This window comes from Crocodylus siamensis, chromosome 4, assembly GCF_052110815.1.
Source record: "Crocodylus siamensis isolate JL-2025a chromosome 4, ASM5211081v1, whole genome shotgun sequence".
Lineage (NCBI taxonomy): Eukaryota > Metazoa > Chordata > Crocodylia > Crocodylidae > Crocodylus > Crocodylus siamensis.
The window spans coordinates 26,944,261-26,957,057 of NC_143398.1; the positions used below are offsets into that span (position 1 = coordinate 26,944,261).

At 46.5% G+C, this 12,797-nt stretch overlaps 1 protein-coding gene across 1 annotated transcript in view; it reads right to left on the reverse strand.

Annotated features, from left to right (window-relative positions):
- LAMB1 (laminin subunit beta 1) overlaps positions 1-12,797 on the reverse strand; it is a 70,665-nt gene that overhangs the window by 15,055 nt on the left and 42,813 nt on the right. The window contains exon 24 of the mRNA XM_090042037.1: positions 1,397-1,766. Coding sequence (XP_089898163.1) covers positions 1,397-1,766 — 370 coding nt within the window. The remainder of the gene's footprint in view (positions 1-1,396; positions 1,767-12,797) is intronic.

The window sequence follows — 12,797 nt, forward strand, 5'->3', positions numbered from 1 at the left end:
GCCAAAAAGCTTGGAGAAGACTAAAAGGAGCTCAGCAGAGTCTGATTCTATTGCATACAGTTAACAGATTTCAACCATTCTCCCTGCCATCAACCCAAGCATCTCTTTCTGGGAAGAACAAGGCAGTGTTGTGTTTAAACCAAAAATCAGTAGTTGGGCATTTTCAAGGTGCCCTTACAGACTCACCACTCTCCTCTTATCTATGGGGACAAGAAAAGGAGGAAAGATCCCTCAGTATGGCCTCCCCTCTCTTGGCCTACATAGAGCCCAATTTTTTTTTTTTTTAAAGGAATATTTTTCAGGTCCCAGGTCAAAACAGCCAAATCAGTTCCAAATCCATGAGTCATTCAAGAACCATGTGTGGCCCTACTAGCAGCAAACATCCTGCTACCTCCCACCTGGGGCTTAAGATGCTTCCAAATCCTTTGGCAGGTATCCTATATTCAGGCCCAAGCCCGGAGACTTGGGGTTCGGATGCTCCTGAGTTTCACTTCTCCTCAACATATGGCCACAGGAGCAAGTTAGGGAGGAGTGTTCCATTTCCACAGAATTCTCCCATTTCCTGAAAGTTGGCATATAGCCAAGATCTTCCCACTGGAAGTGAAAGTGGAAAGCTAACTATGCCTTACCTTGGTCAAGGTACTATCCCCTGCCAAGAAAGTGGTTTTCACCTACAACTGAGTGGTCATGGTATTTCCCCTCCAGAGCCCCAATTCTTCATTGTCCTGCAGCATGAAGGGAGGGTGGAACTGGGGTGGAGGGGCAGGTGCCTAGATTTTATTGACTATGAAACATTTTATCCTCACTCGTTTATGCCTGGGGGGGTCTTGCAATTCTTTTTAACAATAATTGTAGCACTGAGTGTTAAAATGCCACAAAGATCCAAGGGGCTCACTCTCCTCTTCTCCACACCCTTATTTTAAACAGAATATTGGGTTCCAACACTTAATAACATGGGAACAAACCATACTGCAATACTGGCCCCTTTGGCTAACAATGCTCCTCGCCTTAGATTAGCAGAAGGAGCCTGCCTTGTTATCTAGATGGCTGTAAAATGAAATTCCAAGAATTTAATCTCTTCCCCCTGCATTCTCTCTCACATAATAGCAATGTTTGTCCTTTGCCCTTGGGGCACATACAGCATCAACACAAGTATCTCCACTTAAGTGCTTGGCAGGCTGACAAAATGCAAGCAGGATTCCCCTTCCCTGAGTTTCAGAAATCATTCCTGGAGTTTTTTGTTTGTTCTCCACAGCAGCCTTAATAAGACCCCTGGCCTGACCCTATTAAATACCTTGGGCCCAATCCTCAAAGGGACTTAGGCACAGAACTCCCACTAAATACCACCAAGCCCTAATTGAACTCAAAATATGCACAAAGCTGGTAGCATACTCACTCAGCTTCCTCGAAGAGATTGCCAATGTTCTTTAGGGGCTCAGCAGCTGGATTTTGAGCAATGATATTTTTAATTTCATTCAGTTTCTCCTCCAGGTTGTTCAGTGTCTGCTGATAAGGGCCACTGATCCCAGTGACTTTCAGGGCATTTGCTCTGTCCAGGAACCTCTGGGTCTTGTTGGTCAGCTCGTGGATGATAATGTCCCACAGAGCAAAACACTGATGGCATGGTGCACAGTCAGGAAAGATGCCGGAGTAGCCACGGGTGCACTTGTCACAGCGAGGGCCCTCGACCCCTTCGTTACAGACACACAACCCTGTGGAGCGATTGCACTGAGGGGTCTGGATGCCACGGGGATCGCAGTCACAAGCTGGAAGGGTGAGGGGGAGAAAAAAGAAACTAAGTCTGAAAAGACAAAGCCAGATGGAACCAAAGATGAAGCTGAAAGGAACTTTTTAACACAAGCCAAGAATCTGTAATGACACGAATGTGAAATTAGTATGTTAGCACACTGGGGGGGGAGAAACGTAGTAAGGTAGGGCTGGAAGGGACCTCACAAGGCCATCTAGTCCAGCCCCCTGCTCAAAGCAGGATCTTCTCTGACTAAATAAACCATCCCAGCCAAGTGTCTGTCCAACTTGCTCTTGAAAACTTCCAAAGATGGAGATTCCACAATTTCTCTAGCTAGGCTGGGTGTAAAAAAAGGAAGAAGAGGCAAGTGTGTGGAGAAGACTAGAAAGGTGCTCTGTACCTATTTCACATTACTCAGGAGGGATGGCCCTGTCCAGTGGGCCCTAATTTGAGGTCATCTTGTTACTCTGGTTCCCCATTGTGAACCACATTCAGAATAAGATAACATGTCTATATACATTCATGTACACATAAAAATGCAGAAGTGTTAACTATCAAGTTTGGCAGCCCAGGCAAAACTTCATGGAGAGTGGGTGGGTGGGGTTGTGCTGAGCACCAGAGAGGAGAGGGAGAGGAAAGGGAAGGGGAGAGGGAGAGAAGGTCTTACGTGCCCTGGGGACTCAAAGACCCCCCCCCATTACTCCTGCCATGTCCCCACACCAAGAGCAGCACAGGTTTGTTCCTGATGCAACAAAGACTCCAGGAAAGAGGGGGATGTGAGAGAGGAGAGGACACAGGCCGTTCTGGGACCTCCTGTAAGTTGGTGCCTGGGTTTGATGCCCCTCTCACCATCACCCTTGGTTAGGCTACTGTATAAGTGCATAGTTTGGATCTGTTCTGTCTCTGGTTTGTATTTATAGTTCAGATAACAGGAAGCAGGGCGTAAAGAGCTCTTGCTTGTAATGTGGAAAAGGTAGACAAACGTCACAAGATTCTAGCACATAGGTGCCAAGGTTCTCCAGAGGCCAGCCTCCTTGTAGTGGGAGTGTGAGGGCAAAGTTGATCAGCTGCAAATGTTTATTAACATTGAAATCAGACAAGTAATTTCTAGGGGTGGACCAATAAAGATTTTCTTGGCCAACACCAATGGCCGATTATTAACCAACCGTATCTGCTGATACCGATCTGATAACTGATTTACAGGAATGCAGCCCTGCAGCTTGGAGAGCAGCCTCCTGCCAGTAAGTCTGTGGGGGGGAAGGGCAGCGGAGAGGGGCAGATTAAGGCCCCCACAGTGAGGAGGGAGTGGGGCAGGGGCAAGTACTACCCAGCCAGGGCAGTGACCGTGACCCCAGGAGTGGAGTGGAACCATGGGCGGCTCGTGGGGACGTGGGGGTGGCTCCCAGCTGCTGCATGGCCCCTGGGGGAGGCATGGGGGGCATGTGCCTCCCATATTTGTGTGCAGGGTGAGGGCAGGCTGTGCACTGCGAGCTTGGGGCCAGGGACTGCAATGGCTTCTTCCCAACAAGAGCTGGGCCAGGGCTGTGCTCAGAGTGGGCAGGGGCAGAGTGGGGGGGTGATGCTGGGGGGGGCCATGCAGTGAGCTACAGCCACCCCAAAATTCTCTGTAGCCTACCTGTGAGGGAGAGAAAGAGCCAGCAGGCTCCTTGGCTCCCAGCCTGAGCGGAGGGCCAGTGGCCCCAGGCCCGCAGCCCCAAGGAGACAGGCAGAAACCCCCCTTACCCAGGTGTGTGGGGAAGGGATGAGCCGGTACTTCCTTCGCCGGCATAAAAGAGAGGCCGGGGCCAACAAGCTGGGGCAACGCAGAACCGGAAGGAGGACGTGGAGGTGACGGAGCATGCCGGCATACGCTGCAAAGGATGTGAGCAACACTGAGTGCCGGTAGGAACCTCTGGCGAAGGGCTAAGCCCCAGTGGGGTTTTTGAGCCCAGTCTGCTGGCCTCTCAGGGGCATAGGACTGTTTGTTTACCAGCTGGGAGCGGCTGGAGCCCAGCTGGAGCTGGGTACTGTAAAGACCCTAATAGAAGGGCACTATTTGACTTTGGGTACCGTAGGTCCTGTAATAGGGGCGCAGCTCAACAGGGAGCTTTAACTGCAAAAGGGGAAATTGATCAAGCCCTCCAAAGGGACTCTTTGAGAGCCAAAAAGGGGGTTCGCCCCCCAGAGGGCAAGTTGGTATTGGAGGACGATTGCAGATGGCTGGAGCAGCCACTCCGATCAAGGGAAACCCCTTGGTCGTGGTGCTTGTGTTGATTTTTATCTTTCTTTTGTGGACTACTCAGGCGACGTATGGACACATGGCCAAACCAGGCTGGCGGCCACCATCCCGGTGGAACAGGCGAGGGTGTAGGGGTGGCGGGGCCCTCAGAAACTCGGGACCCACGGGATGCCAAGGAGACTCATAATTTGACGGCACGCATCGGACATACAAACCAACTCCGTTAACATTGAAGTCATGGCAGGCGAGGCAGGTGCATGTGATACATCCAACTGAAGGTGAGGATACACTCGGTGACCAGTAGGTGGCCCCGACACGGGCAGCTGGCATAGGCTTTGACCCAACACTACCCCCCCAGCCATGTCTCCCCAGCACTGTCGCTGCCACCCACACCAAGCACAGCCTGTGGCCCCAAGCCTGCAGTGGGCAGCCCGCCCTCATCCCACATACAAATTCAGGAGGGCACATGTCCCCCATGGCTCCCCTGGGGGTGCGCACACTGGCAGGGACCCACCCCCATCCCCACTTCCCCGGATGTCTGCTCTGCCCTGCTCCCGGCATGGTCACATTCACTGCCCCAGCTGGGCAGTGCCTGCCCCTGTCCCACTCCCTCCCTCACCATGGGGGTCTTGAGTTGCCCTCCCCACACCCCTTCCCTCCCACAAATTTACCAGGCAGACGCTGTTCTCCAAGCTGCCAGGCTGCATTCCTAGTGACATGCATGTTGTGACTGCACACACACACAGAGCATTTATTTGTGACATTATCAGCTATGCCAGCCAAAAAAAAGCTGATAACTGATAATATTCAGTTTCCTTTTATTGTTGTCGATCTGATATGCCACTGATACATTGGCGCACCTCTAGTAATTTCTGTTTAACTAGTCAAAAAGGAGTGAATACAAGCAAATACAATGACTTTTATGGAAACTTTTATGTGACAGTCAGGGATGGTCCTTGAGCTCCCAGTAGGTTGCTCAACATAGCTCCTATCAGTGCCGTGAATTTTGAGCTCCCCAGTTGTACAAGCTCATGTCTGACATCTGTTTTCACTTAGCATAATTCAGTGTGCCACACTACAATATTTTTAAACTCATTTGCATATAGGACATTTTTTTTCCTGTGTTCCAAGTCAAATCAGCCAAATCAATTACAAAACCATGAGTCAGTCCAGACCATAAGTGGCCCTACTACCGGCAAACATCCTCCACCCCCAGCTAGGACTTCAGATGTTTCCAAATCCTTTGGCAGGCATCCTATGTGCAGGCCCAAGCCTGGAGGCTTGGGGTTTGGAGGCCCCTGAGTTTTGCTTGCCCTCAGCCATATGGCTACAGGAGCAAATTAGGGAGAAGTCTCCCATTTCCGTAAAGTGGGCAAAAAGCCAAGATTTTCCCACTCCAGCAGCTAAGTGGGAGATTAACTCTACATTACCTTTGCAGGTACTACCCCCGTGCCCGGAGGGTGGGTGTCCCTGGGTGTGACTAGGAAAACCACCTTGGTGGTCACGGTGTTTCCCCTGCCAGGTAAGCATAGGACTACACTTGGTCTGAGCCAGACATAATCCATGTAAAAAGAAGAGCTTTCAAGTGGTAGAAATGGAAGTTTCCATCTGGACCTCTTCTTAAATAGCTGGGTAGAAGATGCTAAGAGACAATTACCAATGTTCATAGCTTTTAATGAAGGAACAGCAGCAAAGAACAAAAGGTCTCAGAGATCTTGCAGCTATGCTGGAGGTGCCCTTCCTATCATCAGGGCAGAGTAAATCCACACTAGATCAAACATACATTCCTTTAACATTCAAGGCTTTGACACCCAGCAGATTAAAGCCTTCAGTTACACATCACATCTTTCAGGACTACCTCATAAATTTAACACATACAAATGGCCCATAAATCCATCTAGAGCACCTGTGAGTACTAGCAGGTTACTCTTTTGAAAACATCAGCCTTTGCTAATGCAGCATTCCCCCTAGAAATTGGCAAGGGGGCAAAATAAAGCAGGTTTCATGATGATCTTTACCATTTGCTTTCAAGCCAGAATATAGCCTCCATTCTTAACCAGCTTTTTAAAAAGCCCTTAAAGGAACAAATTGCTTCATAAACAAAACCAGCTTTCTTATAGAATATGGATACAAAATACACCATAATACAGAGACGACTTCTGTTTCTTATGAGCAAGTTTATGTCCGTGCAATTTAACAAAATGGTCCTTTTGTTCTCTGAATTGTACTCTGACACAAGAGATTGTTTTTACTTCACATCAAAGTGCTTAAGTATTCCCACAGTAACTTGCCATGGAATATATCCCCCCAGGCAAATTGTCAAGTTACTCTTTGAAGGAGGCTCAGTTAACCCTTTCATCAAGTATTGCTGCTGGGAATATGGCACTCAGTATCATGATCAATTATCCAAATTCCAGAGCAAAGTAAATGGTATGCATTTTGTTTCTCCTCAAAGATCCCAGGATACTATCAGATTACATGGGCACTTGCTTCTACCAAGTGAAATCACAGATTTAAAAAGCAGGTCTTTTTGTTAACTCTGATGTGAAATCCAACAAGATCACAGTAGGTACAGGACACTGAAGTATCAATATATGCATGATAAAGTCAATCCAATACTCTGGGCGCTACAAAATAGTGGAGAATATGCTAAAAAAGGAATTAAATTATGTAAATGTTGATCAATCCCCAAACCCTCTCAGTATAAACCTAGCTCTATGATCCAACTGCCAGCAGCAAGTACTTTGCTATAAAAGCAATAAAATAAATGGAACACTGTAGAGCTATATAGCACCAACCAGGAAACTGTACAGGATTGAGACAAACACACCGTAATTATAGGGTGCCTGTACACATAACAAAAATTGGCCATTTTTGCGACTTAATTGTGTTACATTATACGCGTGCGTGGGTTTTTTATGATTTAAATGAGTTTACTACATTGCAAATTAAACCACATCCCCACCTAGTTTAGTTTGCAACAGTAGCTATTTGTAATGTTGCAGCCTTAGCTCACCCTTCTGCTGGGGGAGAGGCGGGCTGAAGGCAGAAGCAGTGAGGAGGCCGATCCTCTTTTTTTTTTTCTTTCCCATGGAGCCTGCCGCATCTGCCATGGCCTGGAGGGTGAGCTGCTGGTGGGCCAAGTGGCTCCTGAGCTGCATAGAGCCCCAGTCCTTCCTTCTACAGCAATAGTGCTCCCTGGGGCTGCCTGGGAGGGTGGCTAGTGAGTGGGTGCTGCCCCAGCTAGGGCTCAAGGATCAGCCAGATTGGGCTTGGTGCTACTTGTGAGGGAGGGTAGCACCCACCCAGGTGGCCCTGGGAGGCACCGCCGCCATTGAGGGAAGGTCCTGGGCCCCCTGCATCTCAGGGCTTGGTGGCAGCTCGCCCCCCCAGCTGCAGTAAATGTGGGCAGGCTCTTCAAGGAAAAAAAAAAGAAAAGAAAAAAGGATCAGGCCTCTCACCGCTTCCCCACCACTCCAGCGGAGCCTGCTTGCATGAGCTGCCACCGAACTGTGTGGACTCTAAGCTGTGGGAGCCCCCAGTTCCCTCCACGGTGGCAGCACCTCCCAGGGCCACTTGGGCAGGATGCCAGCTGCGTGGGTGCTGCCCCAGCCCGCAGGCAGCAGCTGCTGGATCCAACTCTTCCCTGAGCCTGTGTGGGGAGCAGCGCCTGGTGGGCTTCCAGTGGGTAGGCTCGGGGAAGAGTTGGATCTAGCAGGTATCTGTGAGCTGGGGCAGGCCCTGTGCAGCTAGCATCCTACCCAGGCGGCCCAGGGAGCAGTGCCACTGCAGAGGATCAGATCAGACCCCTCACTGTAACAGTGACAGAAGCCCCTAAATTGAAATGGTAGGATTTTAATCGTTGCAATTAAAAACCCACTGTTTCAATTTAGGGGACTAAACTCCCATCACAGGCGTAAGTGGCCATACATTACAGCTCCCCTTTAGGACCCATCAGAACTCCACTCTGCATAAAATGGGGTTTAAAAAATTTGTTCTTACACTTGCATCACTTTGTGATGCTCTGTAACCCAGGTCTTGAACTGTTCTTAGAACTGTACCCTCATCCCCCTCCAGAAGATAAAACCAGAAACAAAGACTTTTCTTTGCCAAGTAAAACAATCCCAATTTAAGGGAAAGCAAGGAAAAAGCCATCCCAAAGACTGGATAATCAGAAATAACAGAAACCAAAAGGAGGGCTTTGGTTTATGAATTTGTTTTTAATTTGGGAGGAGCTTTTACATGTTTGTTGGGTGTCCCTGGCTAAAGCCTATTTCCGGCTCCCCTACTGTGGCAGCACTCTCACAGTGTTGTTTAGCATATTACTGACTTGGAAACATCCTACCCCCTGACCACCGGTCCAACCACATAACAGTAATTATTGTATTTTAATTTAGATTTTTAAAGTTTATTTTTTTTAAAAGACTCCTCTCTGAGCATCCAGGGCCCAGCACTTCCCCCAACAGTAAAGGGGAGTTTCTCTAAGGTTCTGGCTGACTGGGTTGCTTTGAAATGCTGCCATGTAACACACTGACCTACTACAGATTTTTGGAAGGCATTCATGTACCTAGCACAGGAGGCACCACAGACCTCTAAAAATCCAGACCTACACTCCCTCACACATCATAATGATACTATAAAACCCTGGCAGTATATCAAAGAGAACTAGTCAGAAACCCAAAGAAACTCCTTTCATCCCCATTACTGTCGTGAAGGGAAGGAAACACCACCATCAGGCTAGGAGATGTTTCTTTTTTATAACATGAGAGAAATTGTGAACAAATGTCCCTGCTGACCACAGCTGTAAGGGTACCTGAAGAGAGGCAATCCCTATAACAAGGCAGTCTCAGGGTATTTAGAGCTTTCTAGTTCACGACCAAACATGATGACGGCCCCCAGAGGTGGCTTAGGGCAGGGGTTGTTGGCAACTTTTTTGGGCAGGCTGTCAAAAAACACCTGCAACCTCAACTTGTAAGATGTTGACATGCTAGGCAATGGAGAAGCTGTGAGGGGCCTGATCCTTTTTCTGGCAGCATAGCCCCCACCCTGAGGTATGCATGCAAAGCAAAATGCCTTCGCGTGCCATGCTCTGGCACCAATGCTGGGGTTTGCCTACCCCTCACTTAGGGTAAAGTTACATGTAGAGCATACCAAGGGCACTTAAAAGGGAGTAGTACTTTTAATGTCAGCATGTTAATACTCATTCACTTGTGCTATATGTCCCAAGGCCCCTCTGAGTATCTCAAAGTTATACCACTTCAAGTGATGGTTATCTTTGGGATGTGCTACCTAGTCAGTGTTAGGATAACTTCACTCTGCTCCACAGAGGTTAAAGGAGCAGGAGATAAAATGAACCTACCACCTGAATGCTCTGTCTCTGTGTGTCTGTCTGTGTGCCTGCCCCTCACTCCCAAGCCACAGCCCCACCAGCCTTGCTGCTGCCTCTCACTTTCTGACCCACAGCACCCTGCATCCTGCCAGGACCCTCCCTCCCCAGGCTCCAAACCCCACACACAGACCCACAGCCCCCCACACCTTCAAATAACCCCCCCACACACACACTTTAAAAATAGCACCATGATTTACATACCAATCTACTGATTTTTTAAGAGTGTCTCATGATTTTTGTCACAATGGGGTTGGCAGTACTGCAAGAGGGGGAATACTACATTATCTGCCAAAACTCGATCATCTTATCTCCCTTCCTCCATAAAGAACAAGCAGGCAAACAGAGATATCCAGCAACACAAAAGTTTCAGAGCCTATCATGTTGCTGGAAATGGCTCCCAGATGTCACTTGGGAGACTAAGTATTAGGGACTAATACTTCAAATCTCATAAGAACACTGAAGGTCCTTTTAAGCAAAGGTAAAAAAAAAAGAAAAGAAAAAAGAAACATTCCTGCAGTCACATGACTAGAAATAGGGAAGAATGCTTCATTCTGCTCCTTAAAACCACACAGATGTTGAAATTACAGAGGAGTCTCTGGTTTTTACATTTTTGCCTTAACCGGCTTCGGTTAGTAACAGTCTTCAGGACAAATAGCTGATTATTTTCTTCACATTAAAGAAAACCCAGGGTGGGGCAGAAAGCTGCAAGTTAATACACATAAAACTACCTGCTTTGAAGATTAGGATGAGTTAGGAAAGGATAATTAAACCTGTCCCTTGCTAAGCAGAAAAGGACATAGTGACCAAATCTCTTGTTATACTAGCTAAAGAATATCTGTTAGTGTTCAACCAGTAAACAAAACGTAAAGTCAGAAAAACCCAAGTGTTTTCTTTGGAACATGTAATGGGAAAAAGTCCCCTCCTTAAATTGTCTGGCCAGAAGAGCTTCTGAATGAACAAACTGTCATTATGTCATGAAATATCATTTTGGAACAACATTTTGTTTCATTTGCATGTTTTGATTGGGAAATTGAAACAATTGAATTGTTCATTATCCTGCAGAACATTTTAATTTAGATGAAACAAAATCTCATGGAAAAACACTTGTGACCAGCTCTCCTGATCACTTGGTAGTATTCCCTCTCTGCCCGTTAGTAAGCTGCTCCTTTTTACTTATCTTCATTTGCTAAACCCCTAAACCATAGGTCAGTTCCTATGGCTCATTGTGGTCATTAGCAAAATCTTTTCTGATCTTAAAAGATACAAATGTGCCTGCTCCCAGTAAGAAGCAGTTAGCTCCAGCGGCCACATCCAGATGAGCATGGACGTTTGGTTCCCCAGGGACAGTTAGCAGGGGGACAGCTTGTGCTGCTGCTAGTTGTCCCTTGGGAATGCCTGTGCCAGGAGTCCTGTGGTACGTGGCAGGTTCCCCTGGGTGGGGTAGGGGAGGCTGGGGCCAGCCAGCTCCATGCACTTACACGAGGCCCCCGGGAACCCAGGGGGCTGCAGCAGCAGCGATCGTGCTGCTCAGAGCCAGGCTGGCAGCCAGAGCATGGCTCTGGCCATTCAGGCTCCAGTTTTGAGCTGTGTGTTCTGCCCCCATGTGTGCCATTCTGCTTTTTCTTTTGCACGTTTTTTTTTTTTGAACCCCATGGATATCCAGTGGTCAAACACCGCCCTCCCCCCACATTGCTCCCTTGAAAAGCAGAGAACAACTGAATGTGTGATATGTGGCAAAGCACAAACTGTTTTATCACTGTCTTATGCTGAGGACTCAATATATTTAGATTACAATGTTTTATTCTTAATGCACACTGGAATTTAATAAATTAAGTGATTTCAGGATGTCCAAATCTAATTAAGGCCATGGACAGACACCCTCCCCTCAGATCTGGGAGCAACTTACCCTTCCTTTTTGTCTCCCAATATATGTGGTGCTAGAATTTCTTCCTTTCTTTCCCATGCCCTGTTCTCTCATGCACAGGAATTAAAAATCTTTTATTTGTTTTCATGTAAAACATTCACAGAAGTGCTGTATTTACATTTTTGTATTTCAGTTTTCAAGTCAAGTGATAAACAAGGCACTTCTTAGATTTCATTAACCCAGTGAAGTCTTTGTAACGTGAAAATACCAGATTTCTAATAATTGGCCAAGAGACAAGATAAACTGATTGCCTTTGATTCTGTAAATTATGGCTCTGTTGAATCTCAGTCCTATTTATCTGACACTCCATACTTTTCAAAGTTTAGGAAGGCTGCTGTTTCCAGATAAAAGTGGTTTAGGTAGAAGTGGATCATTTTAATAGTTGCAGGTGAGAGTGGGTAACGAGTAGTTCAATATCAGTGATCTCTTGTAACATTTGTAAAAGAAACCCCACAAAACCTAACCCTCATGGTTTAATTTTTAAAGGCCAGAAGTTGCATCTTACAAAAGCAATAAAGTACGAATGGGATAAAAACAGCTCACCTCATTCAACTTTTTGTGTTGTGTATATATATGTGTATATATATATATACATACACACACACACACACACACACACATTTATTTCTTTAAGTAACTCAAGCATCACATGATGGGTGTTAGTCATATTGTTCCACACTTCACCAGAAGGTGCTACAGACGTGTCCCTTTTCCACCTTTCAGTTGTGGATGGATAGCATTAAATGCTTTGTCCCCCAAAGGAAAACAGCAATAGGTTTTGTTCAGGCCTGGCATGGATTTCCTGGGTGTAACAAGCCATTATGATAATCAGACTATTCAGCAATTTGTAAGCTTGAAACTTCTGCATAGTTAGCAGATCTTTTTCTTTGAATAATCAGCTATTGATTCAAATTACACTATAAACTTATTGTTAACTCCTTGGCATTCTGATGTTCTGCCTGCATGCTGATGCAGACCACCCACAGGAGACTTCAGAAACATTTCTACAGCTTCTGATTTATGCAGTTTTATGAAGTGCTAACATTACTTTGCAACAGTTTCATGCATAAAATGTTTCTTAAATTGTGTCTGTAAAAGGATAAATTAGAGCTGAGAGTGTTAGTATGCAAGTTTATATTACATGTAGCTAACCAACCACAGGGAAAGACCTACTATTTCAACTTCATCCTATGAATGCCTAAAACAAAAGAAAGCAAATCTCTGTCAAGACCCTTCTCTGCTTTCAGCTCATGATACAAATGTTACTTTCATTGTATTAGTTCAAGTAACAGCAAAGCTTGATTATTTACTTACCAAGGGGCAAGACAGTCTACGGCAATGGAGCAAAACACACTCCCTCTTTACATTCATGAAGGAGATATAGATCTTCCCTTTGCAGTTGGCCAAGCATACAGCAGCAAGTTAAACCAAGACACAATGGCCATAGTTAATTGCTTCTAAATGAAAAGGCATTTGATACTCTACAAAGGGCTGAGAT